Source organism: Giraffa tippelskirchi, chromosome 6, assembly GCF_054371585.1.
Source record: "Giraffa tippelskirchi isolate mGirTip1 chromosome 6, T2T-mGirTip1v1.2.pri, whole genome shotgun sequence".
NCBI lineage: Eukaryota > Metazoa > Chordata > Mammalia > Artiodactyla > Giraffidae > Giraffa > Giraffa tippelskirchi.
Window position 1 is genome coordinate 154,280,400 of NC_137280.1, and position 27,277 is coordinate 154,307,676.

At 37.1% G+C, this 27,277-nt stretch overlaps 1 protein-coding gene across 10 annotated transcripts in view; it reads left to right on the forward strand.

Annotated features, from left to right (window-relative positions):
• Nucleotides 1-27,277, forward strand: part of XRCC4 (X-ray repair cross complementing 4) — a 376,104-nt gene that overhangs the window by 215,185 nt on the left and 133,642 nt on the right. For 2 of the 10 annotated variants that reach the window (XM_081503922.1, XM_081503921.1), the window contains exon 8: nucleotides 15,594-15,943. The exons of 7 other annotated variants lie outside the window; for them this stretch is intronic. In XM_081503922.1, coding sequence (XP_081360048.1) covers nucleotides 15,594-15,693 — 100 coding nt within the window. In that variant the 3' untranslated portion in view covers nucleotides 15,694-15,943. Of the gene's footprint in view, nucleotides 1-15,593; nucleotides 15,944-25,177; nucleotides 25,324-27,277 lie in introns of those variants that run through there. One more of the 10 variants, XR_014057554.1, reaches the window with a different exon arrangement.

Here is a 27,277-nt window from a genome sequence, read left to right on the forward strand (position 1 = left end):
TCCTCTGTCCATGGAATTTTCCAGGCAAGAATACTGGAGTGGGTTGCTATTTCCTACTCTGGGAGATCTTCCCGACCCAGGGATAGAACCCACGTCTCTTGTGTCTCCTACACTGGCAGATAGATTCTTTGCCACTGCACCACTTGGGAAGCATTATTTACACCAGCCAAGTGTTATTCCTCCCAAATTTAAATCATGCTTCTGACCACTTACAGCCTTTGAACCCATGATAGAAAACAAAAGCAAAGCTAAATTAGGGAGGGCCCTTGTTCATATATAATGTTTACTTTACACAGATATATTATTCAGATTAATTTTAATTTCATTGTTTAAATTTAAATTACATATATTTTCATGTTATCCAAATTCCATGTTAATAAAAATTATAAAGAAAATAGAGTTTAGTACTTGCTTCATTTGTATTTACAAACTGAATTCCCTGAAAAATCTATGCATAGAAATATTTTACTCTGATTTTTATAAGATTATTTAATGAATACACTAATATGCAAGTAGTTTAAGTATCTGTTAATAGCAGGTAACAGAAATATACAGTGTCTTTGCTTTAGGGGATTGGTTGTGCAGAAGTACCTAACAGTGAGAATTATTAAACTTTAGACAATATTAAAGAGTGAAAAAACAGAATACTTTGAAAATAGACTTATTTAAAAAAAAATCTGTACCTGTATCTATGTAATATATATATGTGTGTGTGTATATTTACATATATATATAAAGAATACCATAACTCAGTTGCATTTTTCATTGTCACAAAGACATTTGCCTTGAAGATTGCCCCTTATAGTCTCTCTTTTTAATGAATGAAAAATTATGTGCTTTAACATTCTGTTATTCACCAAAAAATTTTAAAGTAATAGTTATGCATTTAGTAGACCTAGTTTCTGTTAGTTCTCTGTGGGACTGAAATTATAAATAGGAAGATAGATATTTGTGAAGATATGTCCTTTGATGTGCTCTTCAAGTCCACATTATTTCTCATCTGGTGTATTATCAGTTCAATTCAGTTCAGTCGCTCAGTCGTGTCCAGCTCTTTATGCCCCCATGGACTGTGGCACGCCAGGCTTCCCTGTTCATTCCAACACCTGGAGCCTACGAAACTCATGTCCATTAAGTCAGTGATGCCATCCAACCATCTCATCCTCTGTCGTCCCCTTCTCCTCCCGCCTTCAATCTTTCCCAGCATCAGGGTCTTTTCCAGTGATTCGGTTCTTCACATCAGGTGGCCAGAGTATTGGAGTTTCAGCTTCAGAATCAGTCCTTCCAAAGAACATTCAGGACTGATTTCCTTCAGGATTGACTGGTTGGATCTCCTTGTTGTCCAAGGGACTCTCAAGAGTCTTCTCCAAAACCACAGTTCAAAAACATCAATTCTTCAGCACTCATCTTTCTTTATAGTCCAACTCTCACATCCGTACATGCCTACTGGAAAAACCATAGCTTTGACTAGATGGACCTTTGTAGTCAAGTAACATCTCTGCTTTTTAATATGCTGTCTAGGTTGATCATAGCTTTTCTTCCAAGAAGTAAGCGCCTTTTAATTTCATGGCTGCAGTCACCATCTGAGGTGATTTTGGAGCCCCCAAAAATAAAGTCTGTCACTGTTTCCACTGTTTCCCCATCTATTTGCCATTTTGCCATGAAGTGATGGGACCAGATGTCGTGTCTTCATTTTTTGAATGTCGAGTTTTAAGCAAACTTTTTCACTCTTCTCTTTCACTTTCATCAAGAGGCTCTTTAGTTCTTGCTCGCTTTCTGCCATGAGGATGGTGTCATCTGTGTATCTGAGGTTATTGATATTTCTCCTATCAATCTTTATTCCAGTTTGTGCTTCATCCAGCCCTGCATTTTGCATGATGTATTATCATTTCTTCCTAACATATCTCCTCCTTCTAGTTGCCCCTTTGTCTAAAGCCATTCTCGGTCTTGCTGCCAAAATGATCTTTATAAACATATCTAATCATGCCTTTCCTTGTTTAAATTCATTATTTTAGAATCCAAACAACCTCTCATTGTTTGTAACATTCTCATTGTTGCCCCATTTTGAAGATAAGAGATTGAAGCTCAGAAAGGCTAAAGAACTTCAGCAATGTCATAAAACTAATAAGTAGCAAAGTTTAGGTTACATACCATATGAATTCAGTCCTTTGAAGTTTGTTGTAAATTTTCTTATGGTACCATAAATGTTCTCTATGTGCTAGAAAAAATATGTCTGCATTTGCATTTGTTTGGTAAAGTGTTCTTTATATGTCTGGTAGATCAGATTTGTTAATTTTCATATTAAAATCTATATCCACATCCATTTTCCTAAAAAGAGATGCATTAAAATCCTTCACTACTATAATAACTGGACATGGAAAAACAGACAGGTTCCAAACAGGAAAAGGAGTACGTCAAGACTGTATATTGTCACCCTGCTTATTTAACTTATATGCAGAGTACATCATGAGAAACGCTGGGCTGGATGAAACACAAGCTGGAATCAAGATTGCCAGGAGAAATGTCAATAACTTCAGATATGCAGATGATACCACCCTTATGGCAGAAAGTGAAGAAGAACTAAAGAGCCTCTATTTGAAAGTGAAAGAGGAGAGTGAAAAAGTTGGCTTAAAGCTCAACACTCAGAGAACTAAGATCATGGCATCCAGTCCCATCACTTCATGGCAAATAGATGGGGAAACAGTGACAGACTTTATTTTGGGGGGCTCCAAAATCACTGCAGATTATTGCATGGTGACTGCAGCCATGAAATTAAAAGACACTTACTCCTTAGAAGAAAACTTATGACCAACCTAGATAGCATATTAAAAAGCAGAAACATTACTTTGCCAATAAAGATCCATCTAGTCAAGGCTACAGTTTTTCCAGTCATCATGTATGGATGTGAGAGTTGGAATATAAAGAAAGCTAAGCGTGAAAGAATTGATGCTTTTGAACTGTGGTGTTGGAGAAGACTCTTGGGAGTCCCTTGGACTTCAAGGAGATCAAACCAGTCAAACCTCAAGGAAATCAGTTCCGTGTATTCACTGGAATGACTGAAGCTGAAGCTCCAATACTTTGGCCACCTGATGGGAAGATCTGACTCCTTAATAAAGACCCTGATGCTGGGAAAGATTGAAGGCTTGAGGAGAAGGGGATGACAGAGAATGAGGTGGTTGTATGGCATCACCGACCCAATTGGACATGAGTTTGAATAAACTCCAGGAGCTCGTGATGGACAGAGAGGCCTGGCGTTCTGCAGTCCATGGGGTCGCAAAGAGTCGGACACGACTGAGCGACTGAACTGAACTGAGCTATAATAAGCTTGTCTGTATTTCATTGTAGTTGACAACCTGTGGCTATATTATTAGATAAAATAGCTTAATCTTCCTGAAAAATGAAATCTTTTATTATCAAATCACTGTCATTATTTCTAGTAATGCTCTTCATCTCAATAAGAGATATTAATATAGCCACAGGAGATTTCTTTTTTTTAGAATTTACCTGGTATTTTCCCATCTTTTTTACTTTCTTCCTTTTTGTATCCTTACCTTTTGGAAATCTCTCTGATGAACTGCATTTAACTACATTTTTTTGCTTATGTTTTTTATCTCACTTGATAGTTTTTGTCTTTTTACTGTCTGGGAGAAATATACTGTTTCTTTTCTTTTAGTGACTACTCTACAATTCCAACATGTTTTCTGAACTTATGAAACTGTAGAAGTCAATCAAGTACACTTTTGTTCCCTTTAGAGAACTCAGTATTTGGGACACTTTAATTCCTCTAAACTTTAATTCCCTTAAATTCCTTTAATCCCGAAATCCCACAAAGTTAACGTTATTTTTGTGTATTTGGGGACACTTTAAGTCTTTTTTTAAAGGACATTCTCATTATTAGTTTGTATATATAGGTAGTGCTCATTTACATCCCTTAAATTTATCTACAAATTTATAACTTTCACTGTTTTGTTTTGTTTTTTTTCTGCTTGGATTTAGAAGTTGCGTTTAAAACAGCTGTCTGGGATTATTTTCCATTTATCTGAAATACATTTTTCAGAATTTTCTTTAATGATACTCTGGTGGTTGGTTTAGTTGCTAAGTCGTGTCCGACTCTTGCGACCTCATGGACTGTAGCCTGTCAGGCTCCTCTGTCCATGGGATTTTCCAGGCAAGAGTACTGGAGTCGGTTACTATTTTTTTCTCCAAGCAATGATACTCTACTAGAGGCAAACTTCTCAGTTTAGTTGATTGGAAAATGTCCTTATTTAACTTGTGCTCTTGAAAAAATTCTACTGAAGCTAGACTTTGGGTTAGCAGTTATTTTCTTTCAACACACTAAAGATTTAATTTCATGGGAAACTGAACATTTCCTGACATTCTTACTATCACTTCTTCGGAGGTAATCTCCCTTTTCTCACTGGCTACTTGTAAGATTACCTCTTTGTCTCTGGTATTTTAAAGTTTCACTCTTATGCATCCAAATGTAAATTTCTTTTTGGTCATTTTGTTTGTGATTTGTGATTTCTAAGGAGAATAATTGGTCACTTTCATTAGTTCTGAAAATTACTCAATCTTTATTTCTTCAGATATCTCTTCTATTTTATTCTCTCTGTCCCTTTCTTTTGACGCTCAAATCATGCTTAGGTTAGGCCACCACACTCTATTTTCTATCTCTCCTTACCTTTATTTGACTTTCCATGCTGAATTCCACATAGTTCCTTCTAGTCATGTTTTAGGGTACTAGTTCTCTCTTCATATATGAAAGGCTAATCTTACAAGATTAGACTTAGCTTAAGAGCTTGGTCACTGAATTTTTAATTTCAGATATTATATTTTTATTTCTAGAAATTGTGTGTGTTTCTCTCCAGATATGCTTTATCATTGTTTATAGTTTCCTGTTACTGTTTTTGAGTATCTTTTATTTTTGAAATGTAGTAAGCATTGTTATTTTATTGTTTTCTATTCGTCGTAATATTTGAAATCTCCACAACCGATTTCTGTTGTTGTTTCTTCTGTTCTCATTTATAAGCCTTGTTTTCTTATGAGTGAAGTAATTTTTTACTGTATGTTACTCTTTTTTTTTTTTTTAGAAAATTACTTGTAGGAATTCTTTGAGACCTAGTGTAAAGGTGTTTTCTCTGCAAAGTATTTGTCATTGCTTCTGCCACATAGGGGCACTAATGGTCTTCAACTATTTTAAATTACCTGGTTTGAGATTTTCTTGTTTGTTTAGTTTTCAGTTTTATTGAGATATAATTGACAAGTGAAAGTGTAATGTATTTAGAGTGTATAGCATGATGATATTGTGAAAGGGTTACCACAGTATATCGCGCATTCACCATTGAGGATTTTTTTTTTTTAAACCACCAAAATCACGTTAATTTGAGCTGCAGATATACCCAAGAGTAGGTTTGTGGTTACTAAATGAATCTTGCGTGACCTTTATGAGGGAGGGTCTCCTCTTTGGGCAAGCCCTAAGATTTGTCTCTACCCAGTTGTATCCCACAATTGTGTGAAAACCGCAGTTTAAGTTCACTAAGTTCCAGTAAATGTCCTTAGGCAAAAAAAAAGAAAAAAAAATTTAGTCATTTTATCTCTCTAAGATCCTGCCTTCCTTTAGCTTTTATTCTAATAATTTCCTTAGTACTGTATTAGTTTTCCGATGCTAGTAGGTAAAAAACAAATGTATGTTAAAATGTGGGGCTTCCCTTGTAGCTCAGTCGGTAAAGAATCTGCCTGCAATGCTGTAGACCTAGGTTCAATCCCTGGGTTGAGAAGAGTCCCTGCAGAAGGAAATGGCAACCCATTCCAGTATTCTTGCCTGGGAAGTCCCATGGACTGAGGAGCCTGGCAGGCTATAGTCCATGGGGTCACAAGAGTCAGACACATCTTAGTGACCAAACCACCATGTACACACCCACACTCTCCAGCATGTTTAGTTCCTTTAAGCAAGAGATATGCAGACACCTAAGCTTTCAAATATTGAAAAAAACTATTCAAATTCAGAAGCTAAAATTTAGCAAGATTTCTACTAAAGGTATAAGTAGAATAACTTAATGGGTAAAGTTAACCAGATGGCTATAAGGCAGCTTACTGTGAGATGCAAATTTCATCTTTAATAGAAAACAAATTATGGAAGACCTAATTCAAGTTGAAATAGCTCATAAGAGCTCTTGGGACAGTGAAAAATAATACTACCAACAAAAAATAATGGAAGGAGTAATGACAACATTTCCTTCTCCAAGGAATCTTCCCGACTAAGGGATCGAACCTGGATCTCCAGAATTGCAGGTGGATTCTTCTCTGTCTGAGTTGGAACCCCTCTCATATATAAAATGGGGATAAAAATGCTAACTGTATATGAGAAGACTGAGACACAGAGAATCACAGATAATAAGTGGGATAACAGGGACTCAAACCTAGGTAGTAACAATCTGAAGTCCATGCTTTATCTATACTGCTGGTGTATGTGATCAGTCTCAGGTGACTCTTTGCCACCCCATGGACTGTAGCCTGCCAGGCTCCTCTGTCCACAGGATTCTCCAGGCAAGAATACTGGAGTGGGTTGCCATTTCCTAACAGTAAGGAAAAATTAAAACTATTTTTTAAATTTATGTGTGGGGAAAGGTTTCAACTACATAGTGTAGGAGATATCACATACATGTTGGTTCGTTGGTTAGTGACTAGATATTCTTTTAAGAAAGCTTTGATTATAATTGTAGTATTATTATAATAAAGTATAAGGAGAATACATAGAATAACAGGAATAACTTACTATACTTGTAAATTGTAAAAAAGAGTGGTTTCTTTCATGGCAAATCCTAAAAAATGGGTCAGTTAAAATAACTTTAATTGTATACTGCAATAACTTGGGAAAGTCAAGTATAATCTAGCAAAAAACCTAGCAAAAAAAATAACACAATAGAAAATTCAATTAGAGAGACAAAGAACACCACATTGCCTACTTATATTTAGTTAATATTATGTGGAATAAACTACTTAAGAATGAAGGATTTGAGGTAATGATTCAAATGAGTACAATTTCAATTCAAAAAATGGTTACAAATATAATTAGGAAAAAATTTAATAATATTCGCAGATGACGCATGGCAAATCAGGAAACAACTTGAGAATATAGTAAAACTAATTACTTTGAACTCAGCTACAGTCAACCCTTGATTAACTGGCATAAATGGGGTGATGAACAGATAGAAAGGAAACCACAATTACTCAGAATCATCATTAAAACAAAACTATAAAACCAATAACAATATGACACAAAATAAATTTATTTAATAATACAGTAGTTTGACAGTCCACAGGTATTACCGAAAAGTGTAAAAATATTACAAGTACTTTGATTTAAGACCATCTGCCAAAAATTACTGGGCTTTTAAACAACTTCATAGTAAAGATCCTTGTATTTATGAGTCTTGGATTAAGCAGACACATGCCTCATTTCTCTTTCATTACTACCCTTAATTAGAGGTTCACCCAAAATTTTTGCTCTGCAGTATTTGAATACAGGCATACCTTGTTTTATTGAGATTCATTTATTGCACTTCTCAGGTATTTCATTTCTGTTTTTTAATAAATTGAAATTTTGTGGCAACAATGTGTCAAATAAATCATTTTTCAATAGCGTTTTCTCCCATCATAACTCCATTTCACATTTTGTTAATTCTGGGAATATTGCAAATTTTTTCATTTTTATTATACTTGTTACAGTAATCTATGATCAGTGATCTTTGATGTTATTGTAGTAGTTGTTTTGTTATGCAATGAAACATTCCTATGTAAGACAGCAAACCTATTCAATAAATATTGTGTGAGTTCCCACTGCTCCACCAACCAGTCATTCTCCCATCTTTCTCCTTCTCCTTATGCCTCCTTGTTTCCTGAGATATAATACAATGTTGAAATTAGGCCAGTTAATAACCCTACAATGGCCTCTAAGTGTTCAAGTAAAAGAAAGAGTCTCATATATCTCATTTGAAATCAGAAGCTAGAAATGATTAAGCTTTTTCCCTTCAAGGAAAGGCATGTCATAAGGACATGTGAGGAAGGCATGTCAAAAACAGAGATAGGCTGATAGGTGAGCTTCCTATACCAAACTGTTAGCCACCTTGTGAACGCAAAGAGGCTAAGTTCCTGAAGGAAATTAAAATCACTACTCCAGTAAACACATGAAAGATAAGAAAGCAAAACAACGTTATTGCTGATACAGAGAAGGTTTTCATGGTCTGGATAGATCAAACAAGCCACAACATTCCCTTAAGCCAAAGCTTAATCCAGTGCAAGAACATAACTCTCTTCAGTTCTTTGAAGGCTGAGAGAGTGAGGAAACTGCGGAAGAAAAGTTGGAAGCTAACAGAGGTTGCTTTATGAGGTTGAAGGGAAAAAGCCATCTACATATCATAAGCATGCAAGGTGAAACACAGGTGCTGATGTAGAAGTTGCAGCAAGTTATACAGTAGATCTTGCTAAGATCATTAATGAAGGTGGATGCACTAAACAACAGATTTTCAACTATATACAAAACAGCCATATACTGGAAGAATATGCTCCTTTGACTTTCATAGCTAGAGAGGAGAAGTCAATACTTGGCTTCAAAGCTTGAAAGGTACTCTTTCTTCAAAGGTACTCTTGTTAGGCAGAGGTTGATGTAGCTGGTAACTTTAACTTGCAACAAATGCTCATTTACCATTCTGAAAATCCTGGGATCTTCGGAATTATGCTAAATCTACTCTGTGCTCTGTAAATGGGACAACAAAGCCTGGATAATAGCATATCTGTTGACTGCATGGTTTACTGAATATTTTAAGCCCACTCTTAAGACCTACTGCTCAGAAAAATACTGCTTTTAAAATATTACTGCTCATTGACAATGCTCCTGGTCATTCAAGAAGTCTGATGGAAATGTACAGTAAGATTAATGTTGTTTTCATGCCTGCTAACAAAACAGCCATTCTGCAGCCCATGGATCAAGGAGACATTTTGACTTTCAAGTCTCTTATTTAAGAAACACATTTCATAAGGCTATAGCTGCCATAAAGAGTGATTCCTCTGATGTATCTAGGCAAAGAAAGTTGCAAACCTAGAAGGGATTCACCGTTCTAGATGTCTTTAAGCACATTTATGATTTCATGGAAAGATGTCAAAATACCAACATTCTTAGGAGTTGGAACTGGTTGATTCCAACTCTCATAGATGACTTTGTGGAGTTAAAGACTTCGGTGGAGGAGGCAACTGCAGATGTGGTGGAAATAGCAAGAGAGCTAGAATTAGAAGTGGAAAATGTGACTGAATTGTTGCAATCTTATGATAAGTCTTGAATGGATGAGGAGTTGCTTATTATGGATGAGCAAAGAAAGTGTTTTCTTGAGATAGAATCTAAGCCTGTATGATGCTGTGAAGGTTGTTGAAATGACAACAAAGAATTTAGAATAAATATTATATAAACTTATTTTAAAAAGCTATGTCAGGGTTTGAGAGGATTGATTCCAATTTTGAAAGCACTTCTACTCTGGATAAAATGCTACGAAACAGCATTTCATACTATAAAAAAACTATTCATAAAAGGAAGAGTCAGTTGATGTGGCAAACTTCACTGATGTCTTATTTTAAGAAATAGCCACAGCCATCCCAGACTTCAGCAACCACCACCGTGATAAGTCAGCAGCCATCAATGCTGAGGCAAGATCATCTACCAGCAAAAAGGTTAAAACTCACTTGAAGTCTCAGATGATGTTTAGTAATCTTTTTTTTTTAGAAATAAAGCACATTTTTAACGTAGGTATATACATTTTCTAGATATAATGCACACTTAATAGACTATGATATAGAATAAAGACACTTTTATATGCACTGGGAAACCAAAAAAATTTGCGTGACTCACTATATTGGATATTTGCTTTATTGTGGTAGTCTTGACCCCAGTCCACAATATCTTTGAGATCTGCCTGTACCCCACAAGTATGAGCTGAGGGACAGGGCCTGGTCTATCAGGCTATCTTCGACAGCTCCATATCATCTGTTCATTACTAAACAGGTTATCTTTTAGTATTTAGATATTCTAGTCACAGTATTTTCATTTCTTCACAAATACATTCATTATGATTAATTATTACTTTAGTTTATCTTCTATCAGATAATCAAGAGTTGGGTACACTCCCAAAAACATAGTCATTTTAGATAATCTCTAGAAAAACTAACCTTCGCTTTGTTGCTGTAAAAATTTCACATAAACTGTTGTCACATGAATTGATATCTAGAAATTGGATTTCTTAACTCTCTCATCTTAGTGTTATTTCATGTCCCATATGCAGTTCCCAAATTAACTTTTTTTAGTGATGGTCTTTATTTTTTGGAAGAATTTTAATTTAGATTTACAGAAAAATTGAGACAAATGTACCAAGTATTCCCATGTGCAACATACTCAGCTTCCCCTATGATTCATGTTGTACTTCCGTGTAATACATTTATTACAGGGAATACACCAATATTGATACATTATTATCAACTGAGTCTACTGCTTACAGAGCATTCTTCAGTTCTACCTAATATAAATTAATTTAACAAGCTGCTTATTAGTGTTCTTAAGGGAAAAGGAGGTAAAATGTGTCCTGTTATAAAGTAAGTTTGGGAAGTGCTAAGTTAAACAAAGTATGACATATTTCTTGCCTAAAAACCTCAGACTCCTTAAGATACATAATGTAAATTTCAAAATGGAATTAAGGGTATGTTGTGTTGCCCAAAATGATTAGGTAACAGAACTCTTTGAAATAGGATATTTTGAAGGATTCATATTCTGAAAATCACTCTTTGAAAATTGTCCTATACCATATCATGGTATGCCACATTAACTTAGACTGGGTTAATATATAAATCCAAAAACATTTAAAACTCAGTCTTGTTAGAATTATCTGTGGAAATGGAGCTAAGAGATTGATAATAATAGTTAGTTCCTAGAGGTAATTTTTGTCTGAAGGGGTAAGGATGAAGGTAAGATCTATTTCTTGTGTACCATTGTGTACCTTTAAATTTTGTACCAAGTATATATTACCTATTCAAAAATTAACAAAATACTATATAGTGAATTACTCTGTAATTCAGTCTATCCTGGAAAAAAAGATTTACTGTGTAAATATGGCTTTTGTTACCATAACTGTTATGATACATGTCCTCAGCAAAAAAAATTGTTGTTAACTAAAATTATACACATATAACCTACTCGCAAATATAGGATAGTGAATTAAGATAAAGCAATTGGTGTAAGAATATTTTAGAAAATAACCAGTACAAGATATTCTTAGATAAGGTCATAAAAGAAATCAGGAAACTGCACTCACAAGACATGCTTATCTATAATTTAATTACATGAGTAAGTGCACTGGAGTGGTGGCTGCACAACGCTGGAGCGACTCTGAGGGGATCCCCCCCATCCAAGGTCAGGACGGGTGAAGTCACATTAAGAATCAAGCAGCATACCTGCCCGAGATGCTCAGAGGGGTCAAACATAACCTTGTGCGCACCAGGAGCCAGAGACCCCACAGAGACTGAGACAGACCTGTGTTTGAGTGTCTCCTGCGGAGGAGCGGGTCAGCAGTGGACTGCTGGAGGGTCAGGGAATCTGGGCGCAGTAGACCTGGGTATGACATAAGCCCTCTTGGAGGAGGTCACCATTTAGCTCACCATAGAACCACCAGAACTTACACGGGACTGGGAAACAGACTCTTGGAGGACACAAACAAAACGTTGTGTGAACCAGGACCCAGGAGAAAGGAGCAGTGACCCCACAGGAGACTGACACAAACTTGTCCTTCAGTATCCAGGAGTCTCCAGTGGAGGCATGGGTTGGTGGTGGCCTGCTACACCATTGGGGGCACTGAGTGCAGAGTGAGTGCATGGGACCTTTGGAAGGAGGTCACCATTATCTTCATTGCTTCCACCATAGTTTGGCCTCAGGTCAAACAATAGGGAGGGAACAGAGCCCTGCCCATTAAAGGAAAATTGGATTAAAGATTTACTGAGCATGGCCCTGCCCATCAAAACAAGATTGAGCCCCACTCCCCCACCCCCACCCAGTCAGTCTCTCCTCTCAGGAAGCTTCCATAATCCTCTTATCTTTTACCAAACAATGAAAACAATCATTGAAAACTAAGCAAACTGATCACATGGACCACAGCCTTGTCTGACTCAATGAAACTATGAGACATGCCATGTAGGGCCACCCAAGACAGATGGGTCACTGTAGAGACTTGTGACAGAACGTGGTCCACTGGAGGAGATAGCAAACCACTTCAGTATTCTTGCCTTGAGAACCCCATGAACAGTATGAAAAGGCAAAAAGATAGGATACTGAAAGATGAACTCCAAAGGTTGGTAGGTGCCCAATATGCTACCGGAGATCAGTTGTGAAATAACTCCAGAAAGAATGAAGAGATGGAGCCAAAGCAAAACCAACACCCAGTTGTGGATGCGACTCATGATGGAAGTCAAGTTCGATGCTGTAAAGAGCAATACTGCATAGGAACCTGGAATGTTAGGTCCATGAATCAAGGCAAATTGGAAGTCGTCAAACAGGAGATGGCAAGAGTGAACATCAACATTTTAGGAATCAGTGAACTGAAATGGACTGGAATGGGGGGATTTAACTCAGATGACCATTATATCTACTACTGTGGGCAAGAATCCCTTAGAAGAAATGGAGTAGCCATCATGGTCAACAAATGAGTCCAAAATGCAGTACTTGGATGCAATCTCAAAAACGACAGAATGATCTCAGTCCGTTTCCAAGGCAAACCATTCGATATCACAGTAACCCAAGTCTATGCTCTGACAAGTAATGCTGAAGAAGTTGAAGTTGAATGGTTCTATGAAGACCTATAAGACCTTCTAGAACTAACACCCCAAAAAGATAACCTTTTCATTATAGGGGACAGGAATGCAAAAGTAGGAAGTCAAGAAACACTTGGAGGAACAGGCAAATGTGGCCTTGGAGTACAAAATGAAGCAGGGCAAAGGCTAATAGAGTTTTACCAAGAGAACGCACTGGTCATAGCAAACACCCTCTTCCAACAACACAAGAGAAGACTCTACACATGGACATCACCAGGTGGTCAATACTGAAATCAGATTGATTAGATTCTTTGCAACCAAAGATGGAGAAGCTCTATACAGTCAGCAAACACAAGACCAGGAGCTGACTGTGGCTCAGATCATGAACTCCTTTATTGCCAAATTCAGACTTAAATTGAAGAAAGTACAGAAAACCATTAGACCATTCAGGTATGACCTAAACCAAATCCCTTACAGTTATACAGTGGAGGTGACAAATAAATTTAAGGGATTAGATGTGATAGACAGAGTGCCTGAAGAATTATGGACAGAGGTTCATGACGTTCTACAGGTGGCAGTGATCAAGGCCATCTCTAAGAAAAAAGAAATGCAAAAATGCAAAATGGTTGTCTGAGGAGGCCTTACAAATAGCTAAAAAAAAGAAGAGAAGCAAAAGACAAAGGAGAAAAGGAAAGATATACCCATTTGAATGCAGAGTTCCAAAGAATAGCAAGGAGAGATAAGAAAGCCTTCCTCAGTGATCAATGCAAAGAAATAGAGGAAAACAATAGAATGGGAAATACTAGAGATCTCTTCAAGAAAATTAGAGATACCAAGGGAACATTTCACGCACAGATGGGCACAATAAAGGACAGAAATGCTATGAAACTAACAGAAGCAGAAGATATTAATAAGAAGTGGCAAGAATATACAGAAGAACTATACAAAAAAAATCTTCATGACTCAGATAATCATGATGGTGTGATCTCTCACCTAGAGCCAGACATCCTGGAATGTGAAGTCAAGGGTGCTTAGGAAGCATCCCTATGAACAAAGCTAGTGGAGGTGATGGAATTCCAGTTGAGCTATTTCAAATCCTAAAAGATGGCTGTGAAAGTGCTGCACTCATTATGCCAGCAAATTTGGAAAACTCAGCACTGGTCACAAACTGGAAAAGGTTTGTGGAAAAGATTCATTCCAATCCCTAAGAAAGGCAATGACAAAGAATGTTTAAACTACCTCACAATTGAACTTATCTCACACACTAGCAAAGTAGTGGTCAAAATTCTTCAAACCAGGCTTCAACAGTACGTGAACCATGAACTTCCAGATGTTCAAGCTGGATTTAGAAAAGGCAGAGGAACCAGAGATCAAATTTCCAACATCCATTGGATCATGGAAAAAGCAAGAAAGTTCCAGAAAAACATCTGCTTTATTGACTATGCCAAAGCCTTCAAGTGTGTGTATCACAATAAACTGGAAAATTCTTCAAGAGATGGGAATACCAGACCACTTTACCTGCCTCTTGAGAAATCTGTATGCAGGTCAGGAAGAAACAGAACTGGACATGGAACAGCAGACTGGTTTCAAATCAGGAAAGGACTACGTCAAGGCTGTATATTGTCACTCTGCTTATATATGCAGAACACATCATTAGAAATGCTCGAAATCAAGATTTCCAGGAGAAATATCAATAACCTCAGATATGCAGATGACGCCACTCTTATGGCAGAAAGTGAAGAAGAACTAGAGAGTCTTGATGAAAGTGAAAGAGGAAAGTGAAAAAGTTGGCTTAAAGCTCAACATTCAGAAAACTAAGATCATGGCATCTGGTCCCATCACTTCATGGCAAATAGATGAGGAAACAATGGAAATAGTGACAGACTTTATTTTTGGAGGCTCCAAAATCACTGCAGATGGTGACTGCAGCCATGAAATTAAAAGATGCTTACTCCTTAGAAGAAAAGCTATGACCAACCTAGACAGCATATTAAAAAGCAGAGACATTACTTTGCCAACAAAGGTCCATCTAGTCAAAGCTATGGTTTTTCCAGTAGTCCTGTATGGATGTGAGAGTTAGACTATAAATAAAACTAAGAGCCAAAGAATTGATGCTTTTGAACTGTGGTGTTGGAGACTTGAGAGTCCCTTGGACAACAAGGAGATCCAACCAGTCCATCCTAAGGGAAATCAGTCCTGAATATTCTTTGGAAGGAGTGATGCTGAAGCTGAAACTCCAGTACTTTAGCCACCTGATGCGAAGAACTGACTCATTTGAAAAGACCCTGATGCTGGAAAAAATTGAAAGCAGGAGAAGGGGATGACAGAGGATGAGATGGGTGGATGGCATCACTGACTTAATGGACATGAGTTTGAGTATGCTCTGGGAGTTGGTGATGAACAGGGAAGCCTGGCGTGCTGCAGTCCATGGGGTCACAAAGAATCGGACATTACTGAGCGACTGAACTGAAGTATACCTTATACATGATAGTTTTTAATATCATATTTTTTTAAAGTTTAATATAATATGTTTTTAAAAATTGGATTTTCTTGCTTTCCCTTGTGGCTCAGCTGGTAAAGAATCCACCTGAAATGTGGGAGATGTGAGTTCAATACCTGGATTGGGAAGAGCCCTTGGAGAAGGGAAAGACTACTCACTTTAGTATTCTGGCCTGGAGAATTCCATGGACTGTATAGTCCATAGGGTTGCAAAGAGTCGGACATGACTGAGCGACTTTCACTTTGTTTTGTTGCAGTATTCCGGAGAGAGTAACCCAAATTTGCCAAAGAACATCAAAGTTCATTAAGCAACATGTTCTGCAAGAAAGGATTCATCGTAATTTAGCCTCCCTATAAACGGCAACTTTCTTTTCCATTTCATTGGTAAATGTGTATCCAAATAAAATTGTAAAGTATTCACCGGGGGTGGGGGGGGCTTCTGTACTATTAGCATATCATTCTGATTTATAAGTTATAACTTACTTTTATTTATTTCCCATATGTTTGTGTTGTTATTATCCTTTTTATTATTTTACCCTTTGTAAAGTTGTTGCCACTTTACAAAGCAAGGGAGGGACACAGCAATAAAAGATCTTTTTCTAGATTACTCAGAAATTTCAGAGCATCATCAATTGCACTTTCTTGACTGAGGTCAAGGTACCACCTCTTTTTACTATTCTTCCTTACTATCACTACAACTTAATTATACAAAGCCATAATAATTAGAAATTCTAGCAGAATTAATTAAAAGAGAGAAAGAGGATTTAAGTATTAATATTTTTAAAATGTGTCCAAGGAATTTCAGAATAATCTCTCAGGATTGCAAGTGAAAACTGATTCTCAGGATGATCATATGAAGATGTTAAACTTTGATCTGCAGACTCTATTAATAAATCAGAAAAGTAGGATGTATTTCACAAGTTTTCAGCTAACATATTTTTCATTAGTGATCAGTTATCCAGGAAAAACTCAAAACTGTTAATCCCACCAATTTTATCCCTGTACAGTTCAGTGAATTTTCTACTGAAGATTGCAAAATCTTAGTGAATAGAAAGCATGTGGTCCTCATCAAGAGTTGTTGTGATACCTATATGCACTGATGCATAATCAGTGCTTATATGTATGTAGCAATAAATATTCATGAGGACCAAGAAGTAGGAAACTGAGTAGTTATTAAAAACCATGAAATTTGGCATCACTTTAAAATTTAAGATTAATCTATCATTCTATGTTCATCTCATTTTAAACATGAAAAGAAAGACATTTCAGTAGATGAAATCACAGATTATTGAATTACCATGTTAGGCTTTATAGTCGCAATTTAAAGCAGGGCCAAACTTTATAAAAACGTTCAAGTAATCAGGTAAATCTCTTAAGATTGTGGATTCTTCTCTTAAGATTGACTTTAAGTGCCGAATGTTTAAGATTTTATATTAATAAAAATAATTTTATAATCAACAGAGGGAATTGTCATAGAAATGGAGTCATACAGTTCGCAGCCATTGTTATTTTAGACTTTGCATGGTTTAGGATTTTCAAATTAAGCCAGCAGTACATGACACTCGTGGAGAGTGGATGGTGTGAACAAAGCCACAGCGGCAGTATCCCTCCCGAACTCGAGTGAAAAGGCTGATTAGGCAACAGGAATCAGCATCTCTGAACTGCTTCAGCTTGGCCAGTTTCTCTATCAGAGGCTGGAAATCCTGACTCATCTTTGTGGCTTCTTTTCTTCCCGTGTGAGGCACAAAATACAGAACAGAGAACAGAACACACACACACGCATACACACACACACACAACAAAACGGGGGAAAGGAAGAAGGGAAATTTTGTAACTCTAAAATATTTCATCGTTTAAACATTTTGGTCAGACCTTATTTCTGTGGGGGTGAGTAGTCAGAATTGCTCATGTTGGGGAGTTTTCAAGGCTTTTTACACCAGAGGAAGAGCCCAGTTTCCTTCATTCTCTGTCCCCCTGTTAGGTATTCTAGCCTCACCCTGGTTGAATATTGAACACAGACTTTTCCCCAAAGTATTTCAGTCCAGCACACTTTTCTTGCTAATGGAAGAATTCAAAAAGTTCTCAGGGAATTCTAATGGGGTTTTAAGTTTTATTAATTCAAACTAGTAATGTTTCTAAAGAATGGTTATACATTGTTTTTGCCAGTTGTTTGGGATCTAAGGACAGAGGAGAAGTTGTAGAGGATAGATAATTTTTCTATGAATGGTCCTTCCATAAGCAGTTCTGAAAGATTTTACAGTATATTCAGCCCTGAGGATTGTCAGCTTTCCTTAATGTACTCCCCGAACGTACCTGTAATTTAGCTGAGGGATGCACAAATACACAGAATCTATATTTTAAGGCAAAATAGGCTATATATCTTAGGAAAACTATAGGAGAATATTTTTACTTATTAAGAGGATTATAAGCAGGCTGTCATAGGCCAGGGTGGAAGGAATACTATCAGGAGGTCATGACTATCAAGAAGCTTTATTACTGACATGATAAAGAGCTGGGTTTGTGAATGATGGAAGCAAGGCAGAGTCCCAACAGAGGATGACCAATTCAAAAGGACAGAAATAGGGAAACAAAGAATATGTGTGAGAGGCAGAAAGCAGTTCTTTCTTAGTTGAAACACAGGGCATAGCAGGAAGATTGAGAGAGAGAACTGCATAAGTAAGGGAAAACTATGAGGCATTTTGTGATTATGTATTCAGCTCTTTACTACATGCAAGTGTTATAGAGAATTGACTGTCTAGAGCCAGGTAGAATTCTAGATGGAAAATTCTTTTTCAAATAATTATAAATGATTGAACCTTATGTTTTCACTTTTGTGAAGAAAGTCCTTATGAAGCATGCAGGATATTCTGTGCCCACTGAAGCGTATTGTATATTCCACCCTTTTCTGACTTTGTTTCATGAAGCCCTAAAAACTTTTAAATATATCTTGGAGGACCAAGGGAGCTGGTGGTAAGTGAGAGGATCTTTCTCTTTCACATCCTTTTCATTTCTTGAATAATAAGAATCAACTCTTTGCCAAATCATTTTGAGATGGCTATTCATGGTGATCACATTAAATTAAAAAACATTGAAATATCAAACTGAAATTTTCTCTGGGCTCTGTTAATCTACTTTTTTTTAATATTTAGAGGACTATAATCTGTGCTTTTTGAACAAAAAGAATTGTTTTAGGTCTTCTTACAGATTAAGAATTTAGGAAAAAAGGAATTTTTACATTCCATTCACTGTCATCTCTTTGCAATTGGTAATCACAAAGTCTAAGTACAAAGAGAAAGCACAGAAAATTAATAAGAATTTTAAAACTAATGTTTATGTAATAGGAATTTTAGAGAAAAATACACATATTCTATATACATATATAAAAATAGACCTATACTAATGAATAGGTGTATCAAACCACTACACCTCACAGTGTTATATGTGTTATGTCTGTTTTTTTTTTAAAGTCACTCTTTAAAAAAGATAAACATGATCTTTAAGATTAGTAGCATGAATTTTCTTTTGCTATATCCAGAAATGAGAAATAATTAACTACCTGTGAATGCAAACTGACGTACCGCATCTGATCACTTCCTGATCTGATGTCCAGGAACTTACATTCTTTCTGGGGATAAAGATGTGGTCATAAGTGAAGATAACCACACACAGTCATAAATCTTATGATGGTAAAGGCAGTGTTACAGGATCTCAAAACTCCCCTCTAAGCTGAATTGATGGGGGAAGATTTGAGGGAGTGGGAGGGATATCTGTTGGTCCGTGCAATGATGAGGGAGAACTGAGCTGTAGGGAGAGAAAACAGGAAGCCTTTCCACCTGGACAAGTGAGATGAGCAGAGGTGGGGAGGACATTTGGTCACTTGTGGAAGTTTTACTGACTCTCACAGGAGGTTTATCTAGGAGAGTAGCAGGAGGCAGAGCTAAATAGGAAGGATGGGCCAGATTTGGAAAGTTAATGGAAGGAAAGAATCCTCCTGGCAGCACTTAAGGTTTTGTTATTTTTTTGTCATGTTTTCACATGTATTCTACACCTTCCTGGGGCAGGTAGGATAATACTTCCTCCCATCCCCGACCCAAGATGTCAGCTTCCTATGTCTGGAGCCTTTGACTGTGTTACCCCATGGGGTGACATGTGAAAGAAGAAAGCATGGTGTGGTAGGCTGAATAATAGTCCCGAAAGACGTCCAAGTCCTAATCCCTGGAATCCAGCGATGTCATCTTATAGGGCAAGTGAATTTTGCAGCTGTAATTAAACTAAGGATAATTAGGTGCAGAAATTATTCCACATTGTTCAGATGTGCCCTAATGCCATTACAAATGACCTTATTTAGGAGGAGGAAGAGGGAGATTTCAGACAGAAGAGAAAGAGGCTATGTGATGGAAGCACAGTCAAAGAAGATGCTAAGGTGCTGAGTTTGAACATACAGAAAGAGGACATGAGCCAGAGAATATAAGAAATGTATTCCTAGACACTGAAAAAAGCAAGAATGTGGATTATTCTATGGCTTCTGGAGGGAGCTTAGTCCTGCCAACACCTTAATTTGAGCCCCATAACACTCATTTCAGACCTGTGGCCTCCAAAACTGTAGGAGAATAAATTTCTGTTGTGAGGGCCACCAAGTTTGTCATAATTTAGCCACAGAAAATTAATACACGTAAGGCATTAGGTGCTCATAAAGTCATTGGAAAACCTGGACTGGGCTCCAGTGGGCTTCTTGTAATGGTCTACCTCAGTCTGCCATCAGAACACAAGAAGTCACTACCATAACTCTAGTCCAGTTGGCAGGAAGCTCCTCGACATAAGAGCATCAACATTGATGAATTTATAGCCACTGAAACTTGTATTCTGATCCTTACCTCAGCCACAAGTGCCTCTTGATACACAGAAAGCTGAAAAATGAACTCAGGAATCTGCTACAGGGAAAAAAAAAACAAAACAACTTAATTTTCTATCAAGATTTTGCTTTGGGGTAGATGGGGGGCGGGCGGGGACAGTTAAATAAGTCAAGGTATCCTTTGCCTCCTTTTCACCCTCCAGATCTCAGTAGTTTTACAGAGGAGACAGATACAGTTTTTAGCTTTCCTGCTCCTGCAGTTGTAAAAAGTGATCCTACAAAGAAAATGGACAAAAGATCAGCAGAAAAATCCACAGAATTCATACAAAAGCTTTGAGGTTATATATATATATATACGTATATATAAAACCACTCAAGGCTCCATCATACCCTATGTTTTTAATAAATTGCAATTGACTTTTGAACAACATGATTTTAAATTATGTGGGTCCATTTCATTGTGGATTTTTTTTTTCAACAGTAAATACTACACAATCTGCAGTTGGTTGAATTGGCAGATACAGACGAACTGCTTTTGGGGGTGGATTTTGACTCTGCAGAGGGTATATGCCCCTTCATTCCCTATTGTTCCAGGGCCAACTGTACTTTCTAAGCCATATGGATTAATAAATTTGCCAGTCAATATGGCAGTGTGAGTAGAACATCTACTGTGTGAGGAGTATCAAATGAAGTCAAAATGGGAAGATACTAAACAAAGGAAAGACTTGGTCCCTGTTCTTTCAGAGAGTATATGCTTGACGTGAAACAGAACTGATGTGTACCTATAGTTAATATGGGATCAATTATGTTTGGAAGTTCTGAATGAATTCAGAGAGTCATCATGTGGGAAGAGGGTTTTGAAAGAAGAGATTTGCCCTGAGAAGAGTAGGAAATCCATCTCTGGATGATGGAGGACAGCTTATCTGTAGGATGGAAGCGGAAGGGAATGTAGTCATACATGTTATTCTAGTTGGTCGGTACATGAGTCAGTATGGAGAAGTTATGGAAATGAAAGTGCTAAGGTTGACATAGTTGCTACGTAGCCAAGAAGAAATTGAGAAACTGATTTTTTCTTAGTAAAATTATTATGACCTGGTAAAATCATTGCAATAAGCTCTGAGAAAGGAAGTTAGGAAACGGAACACTTGCAAAATTCATCTAAGGATGCTGAGATGGCATCCAAGGGGCAAAAGGCAAAAACTCTTATATCAACAGCTGATGAGAGTTGACTGAAAAGAGACCCTGCCTCATTTATACAAATAGCTCTTTTTCTTATTTTTTAGAGTAAAAATAATATATGGAGATTATTTTTAAGTGCAGAAAAGTATAAAATAAAAAGTAAAAATCTCATACTTCATTCCACCACTGGATCTTCTATCTAAAGGTTTCTGCTATTAAGCCACTTCCTGTGTGTGTTAGCCACTCAGTCGTGTCCAACTGTTTGCGACCCCACCTATTGGGGTCCTCCAGGCTCCTCTGTCTATGGGATTTTCCATACAAGAAAGCTGGAGTGAGTCGCCATTCCCTTCTCCAGAGGATCTTCCCAATGCAGGGATCGATCCCTGGGTCTCCTGCATTGCACAAGCAGACTCTTTACTGTCTGAGCCACAAGGGAAGACTGTCAACCATTTCCTACGTATCCTTTTAGAAAGCATTTTCTGACATAAAGACCACATATTAATATACACAAATAGGATCATGGTATTACCCATTGCTATCTTTTAATACCAGCATATTTAGATCTAATCTATTTTTCGTATGACTCCAAAAGTATCTCATTTTACACAATTCTCATGATATATGTAATCAGTCTACTGCTGCAGAATATTTATGTTGGCTTTTTTCCTCCCCAGTTTTTACCTGTCTGTCCCATTTACCTCTCTGATCTCATTGATTTTTCTCCCTCAGTCTCACTTGGCTCCTGTCAGTCCAGTTTCCTTCATGTTATTTGAACACATTAGTTATAGCCCTGCTTTTGCATAAGCGTTCCTCAGCCTAAATGCTCTTCCTTTACATATCCACTTGCTTCCTCCTTCACACTGTAGCTCACATTTCAACTTCATCTTTGATGAATTATATAATTCCATCCCACTTCCAATCTACTTCCTTATTTAAATTTTTCTCCATATATAAATTTTTCACTGTTTATAATACCATATGCTAATTTAGTTGTCTCTTTTTTCACTAAAATTTGTTTCATAAGCAGACTAATTTTTGTATATTATTTAATTGTTACTAATACCTTAAAGAGTTAAGAACTGCTAGACATATTATGTCCATCCTAAAAGAAACCAGTCCATCCTAAAAGAAATCAGTCCTGGGTGTTCATTGGAAGGACTGATGTTGAAGCTGAAACTCCAATACTTCAGCCACCTGATGCAAAGAGCTGACTCATTTGAAAAGACCCTGATGCTGGGAAAGATTGAGGGCAGAAGGAGAGGGGGATGACAGAGGATGAGATGGTTGGATGGCATCACTGACTCAATGGACATGGGTTTGGGTGAACTCCAAGAGTTGGTGATGGACAGGGAGGCCTGGTGTGCTGCGGTTCATGAGGTTGCAAAGAGTCAGACGCGACTGAGCGACTGAACTGAACTGAACTGAGACATATTATGTCTAGACAAGAATATAATCTTAAATAAAATCTGGTGTTCAGTCGCTCAGTTGTGTCTGACTCTTTGCAACCCTATGGACTGTAGCCTGCAAGGCTTCTCTGTCCATGGGATTTTCCCAGCAAGAATACTGGTGTGGGTTGCCATTTTCTCTTCCAGGGGATCTTCCCGGCCCAGGGATCAAACCCAAGTCTTCTGTATCTCCTGCACTGCAGCGAATTCTTTACCACTGAGTCACTGGGGAAGGCCCCAAATAAAATCATATTCTCAGATTATTTAATTATCTTTAATTACATCTTTGCTCTAGATATCTCTCATTTGATTTTAAATATCTCCTAACACTGTAGACTTTTCCTTTTAGTAAATGTTGCTTTAATATATATTCCTTTAAAGAGCATAATCTTAGCACATGGTAGATATCAGTTTAAAAAAAGCTATTTGTTGGATAAATAAATCATACTCTTTGCTCAGAAAAGGGGTAAAAGCAACACAGTCCTATACTCTGATAATTATCCTTTAATACCACTTTAAGTAACACCTAGTCTAGTGAAAGAAAATCATTTGATTGCACAAAAATGTTCTAATTGTAAGTAAAATTATTATATATAATAGTCTGGATTCTCAGTACCCAAAATGGAAGGAGATAGTAATTCAAATGATATGGATGATAACAGCTTTCAATAGGCACTATTGTTCCAGTATTCAGTAAACAATAGTTTTGAGCATTATGACTGCTATAAATGTATATTAGTTTCACTTCTTTTTTTTGAGTTGCAAATATGCCACAAATTTCATCAGATATTTTAAAATAACATAGCAGCGTACATCAAGAAAATATCCAAATCTGTTGGCAATAAGTGCTGTTAGAGATTTTAGGTCCTTCTCCTTCATAGAAACATTTGTATTATTAACATAGAAAAACTTAAATTATATTCTTGGTAGCCTGGCATGTAAGAGCCTCTTGATGAGGATGAAAGAGGAGAGTGAAAAAGCTGGCTTGAAACTCAACACTCAAAAAACAGATTGTAGCATCCGATCCCATCACTTCATGGCAAATAGAGGGGGAAAAGTAGAAACAGTGACAGATTTTATTTTCTTGGGCTCCAAAATCACTGTAGACAGTGACTGCAGCCATGAAATTAAAAGACGATTGCTCTTTGAAAGGAGATAAACCTAGTGTGTGTGAAAGTGTTGGTCGCAGAGTTGTGTCTGGCTCTTTGCTACCCAGTGGAATGTAGCCCACCAAGCTCCTCTGTCCATGGAATTCTCCAGGCAAGAATACTGGAGTGTGTAGCCACTTCCTTCCCCAGGGGATCTAACATATAAAAAAGAAGAGAAAAAACTTTGCCGACAAAGATCCATATAGTCAAGGCTATGGTTTTTCCAGTAGTCATATACTGATGTGAGAGTTGGACCATAAATGCTGAGCGCCAAAGAATTGGTGCTTTTGAACTAATGGTTTTGGAGAAGATGCTTGAGAGTCCCTTGGACAGCAAGGAGATCAATTCAGTCAATCCTAAAGGAAATCAGCCCTGAATATTCATTGCAAGGACTGATGCTGAAGCTGAAACTCCAATACTTTGGTCACCCGATATGAAGAGCAGATTCATTGAAAGACCCCAATGCTGGGAAAGATTGAGGAGAAAGGAATGACAGAGGATGAGATGGTTGGATGGCATCATTGACACAACAGACATGAATTTGAGCAAACTCAGGAGATAGTGGAGGACAAAGAAGCTTGGCATGCTGCAGTCCATGGGGTCCCAAAGAGTTATACACAACTTAGTGACGCACAGCAGCATGGCATGTTCTGTTAAGCCACAGCAAATATTTGTTACTAAGGTTGACAGTAACTAAGTATTTGTTAATAGGTTAACAGTATTCACCTTTTTATTCTTCAACTTGCTATTAATCTCAAGTACATTTTGGAGAACAAACATATAAACATTTCGAAAAAGAAAAAGTATTTGGATGAGTTAGATCTGTCTACCTTACAGGCCCAGGTATGGAAAGCTTATTTCATGGCATTAACTAGAATTGTGAAATACAAATAGGAACATAATATAATTGTGGAGATGAAGTGATCCCTGAAGAATTGCCTCCTCTAGCGTGATATTTACCATCCATGATCAAGATGTAAAGAAACTGTAATGTGTTGTGATACTGTTCCTTATTACCATGACTAGGTCATACCAAAATGGCACAAGACTAGGAAAGTAGCTAGATATTCACCAGAGCAATTCATATTCAATCTCTAAGAGATCCAGTTGACTTCTGTGAGTTAGTTAATAATTTATTCCTAGCATGTTTGATTTATAAATAAAACGGCCCTTTTAAAGGTATTAATTGCAAATATGTGAATTGTCTTTTTAATTAGGAAAATAATGAGCTTGGGTGTGTGCTTAGTTGTTCAGTCATGTCTGACTCTTGTGACACCATGGACTGTAGCCCTCCAGCCTCCGCTGTCCGTGGGATTTTCCCAGCAAGAATACCGGAGTGGGTTACCATTGCCTCCTCCTACTGGTAAACTATTTCTTATTATATGTTCTGTGCTTTTACACTTAACAGTTATTTAATTATTTATAAACTTTCTGGCTGAAGAATTTTTTCCTTATTTGATGTCAACTTAATTTTTGAGTATTGTTAGATGTTGAATGGGCTTCCTAAGTGGCACTAGTTGTAAAGAGTTCGCCTGCCATGCTGGAGACCCAAGAAATTTGAGTTTGACCCCTGGGTCAGGAAGATCCTCTGGAGAAGGAAATGGCAACTCACTCCAGTATTCTTGCCTGGAAAATCCCATGGACAGAGGAGCCTGGCAGGCTACAGTCCACCAGGATCACAAAGAGTTGGACACGACTGCGCATCTAAGCAGAGGCATTTAATGAAATGTTATGCTATGTTATGAAACATTCAGCTATTCAGTATACATGACACTAATAGCACTATTAGCCTGTTAAGGCCTCTAGTCAGTTTTTCTCAATACTGAATTCTACCAAATGCCATAAACTCACAGTTTTGCATGGTTTTATATACAGATAAAGCCTCAGTGAAATTACATATGTGTTTGTTTCTTCAACAGTTACATAGCCTTTACTTTGTACCAGCTGATATATTTAATACTAAGGACTGAAGGTATCAACATGAATAAGATACCACTCCCTTACTGAGGGTAATAGGCTGGGTAATTGCCCCTTAGGATGTTCATATCCTACCCTTGGAACATGTGAATGTTACCATATACGGCATGGCATAGCATGTGTAGATGTGATCAAGTTAAGGATTTTGGGATTGTTTTACAATTATCTTAGAATATTGAGGTGGACCCAAATGCAGTTACATGTATTCTTTTAAGATAGAGGTCCAGGATGATTTGACATAGAAAAAAGAGAACGCAGTGTGACAATGGAGGCAGAGACTGGGGCGATGTGACTCCAAGCGAGGGAATAGTGCATCCCTAGAAACTGAAAGAAGCAAGGAACAGATTCTTTCCCAGTGTATATGGAGGGAGCCCAGCCTTGCTGACCTCTTAATTTTGGCCCAGTGATGCTAATTTTGGACTTCTGGACTCCAGAACTGTGAAAGAGTAAATATGTGTTGTTTTTAATTACCAAGTTTGTGCTAATTTGTTGCAGCAGTCACCGGAAATGAATATACTGAGATACTCAACATTTAGTAAAACAGACAAACACAACTAATAATCATTGTGAAGTGAGAGCTCTCTGGGAGTTATGTGGGAAAGGAAGTGGGAGACAGGCGTGGAGCACTAAATCTAGCAGATCAAATTCTATAAAGCTACTTAGAAGATCCGAGCTGAGGCTGGAAGAGTTTTCCAAGCAAGGAAGGGAGTGCAAAAATGTCGAAACAAAAAAAAGTGCGGTTAAGTTTTATAATACAGAACTATATTTTAAAATGCATATTTTATTTCAGGAAATACTAAGCCCTAAGATAATTTTCATTGGTTTTTAATATTTTAACTAGTCATCATATTTATCAAAGAAGAGTATAAGGCTATATGAAGCATTCTTAGAAAGAGTAATATCATATATACTACAAATAAAGGAATAATCCAGTGTTACAAAAGTAAAGAACAATGATTATTTCCTGTCATTGCTATGTTTTAGAGTGGTTATTACATAGAAATTTTGATTAAAATCATCTCAACAGTGTTGTAGTTTCATCAATTGCAGGAAGAGAGATCATTTATTCTAGTTACACAAATAGTCACCAGCTACTCAAATCATAGTACAAATAAGACAATGATTTTAATAAAATATTTCTCTTGTATTCTTTCCTTTTATTTGGATTAGTAAGAATTTTGCTTGGAAATTTGCAACCAAGTAAAAAGTAGAGACAGGTCATTTCTTTGTATTCTTTTGTCAAAAATTAAACAATAGAAGTAGTGAGGATGACTAAAACACCTGATACTGTGCTGGGGACTCTTAGAAATTTTGCAAACTGGATAGAATCTAGATGAATT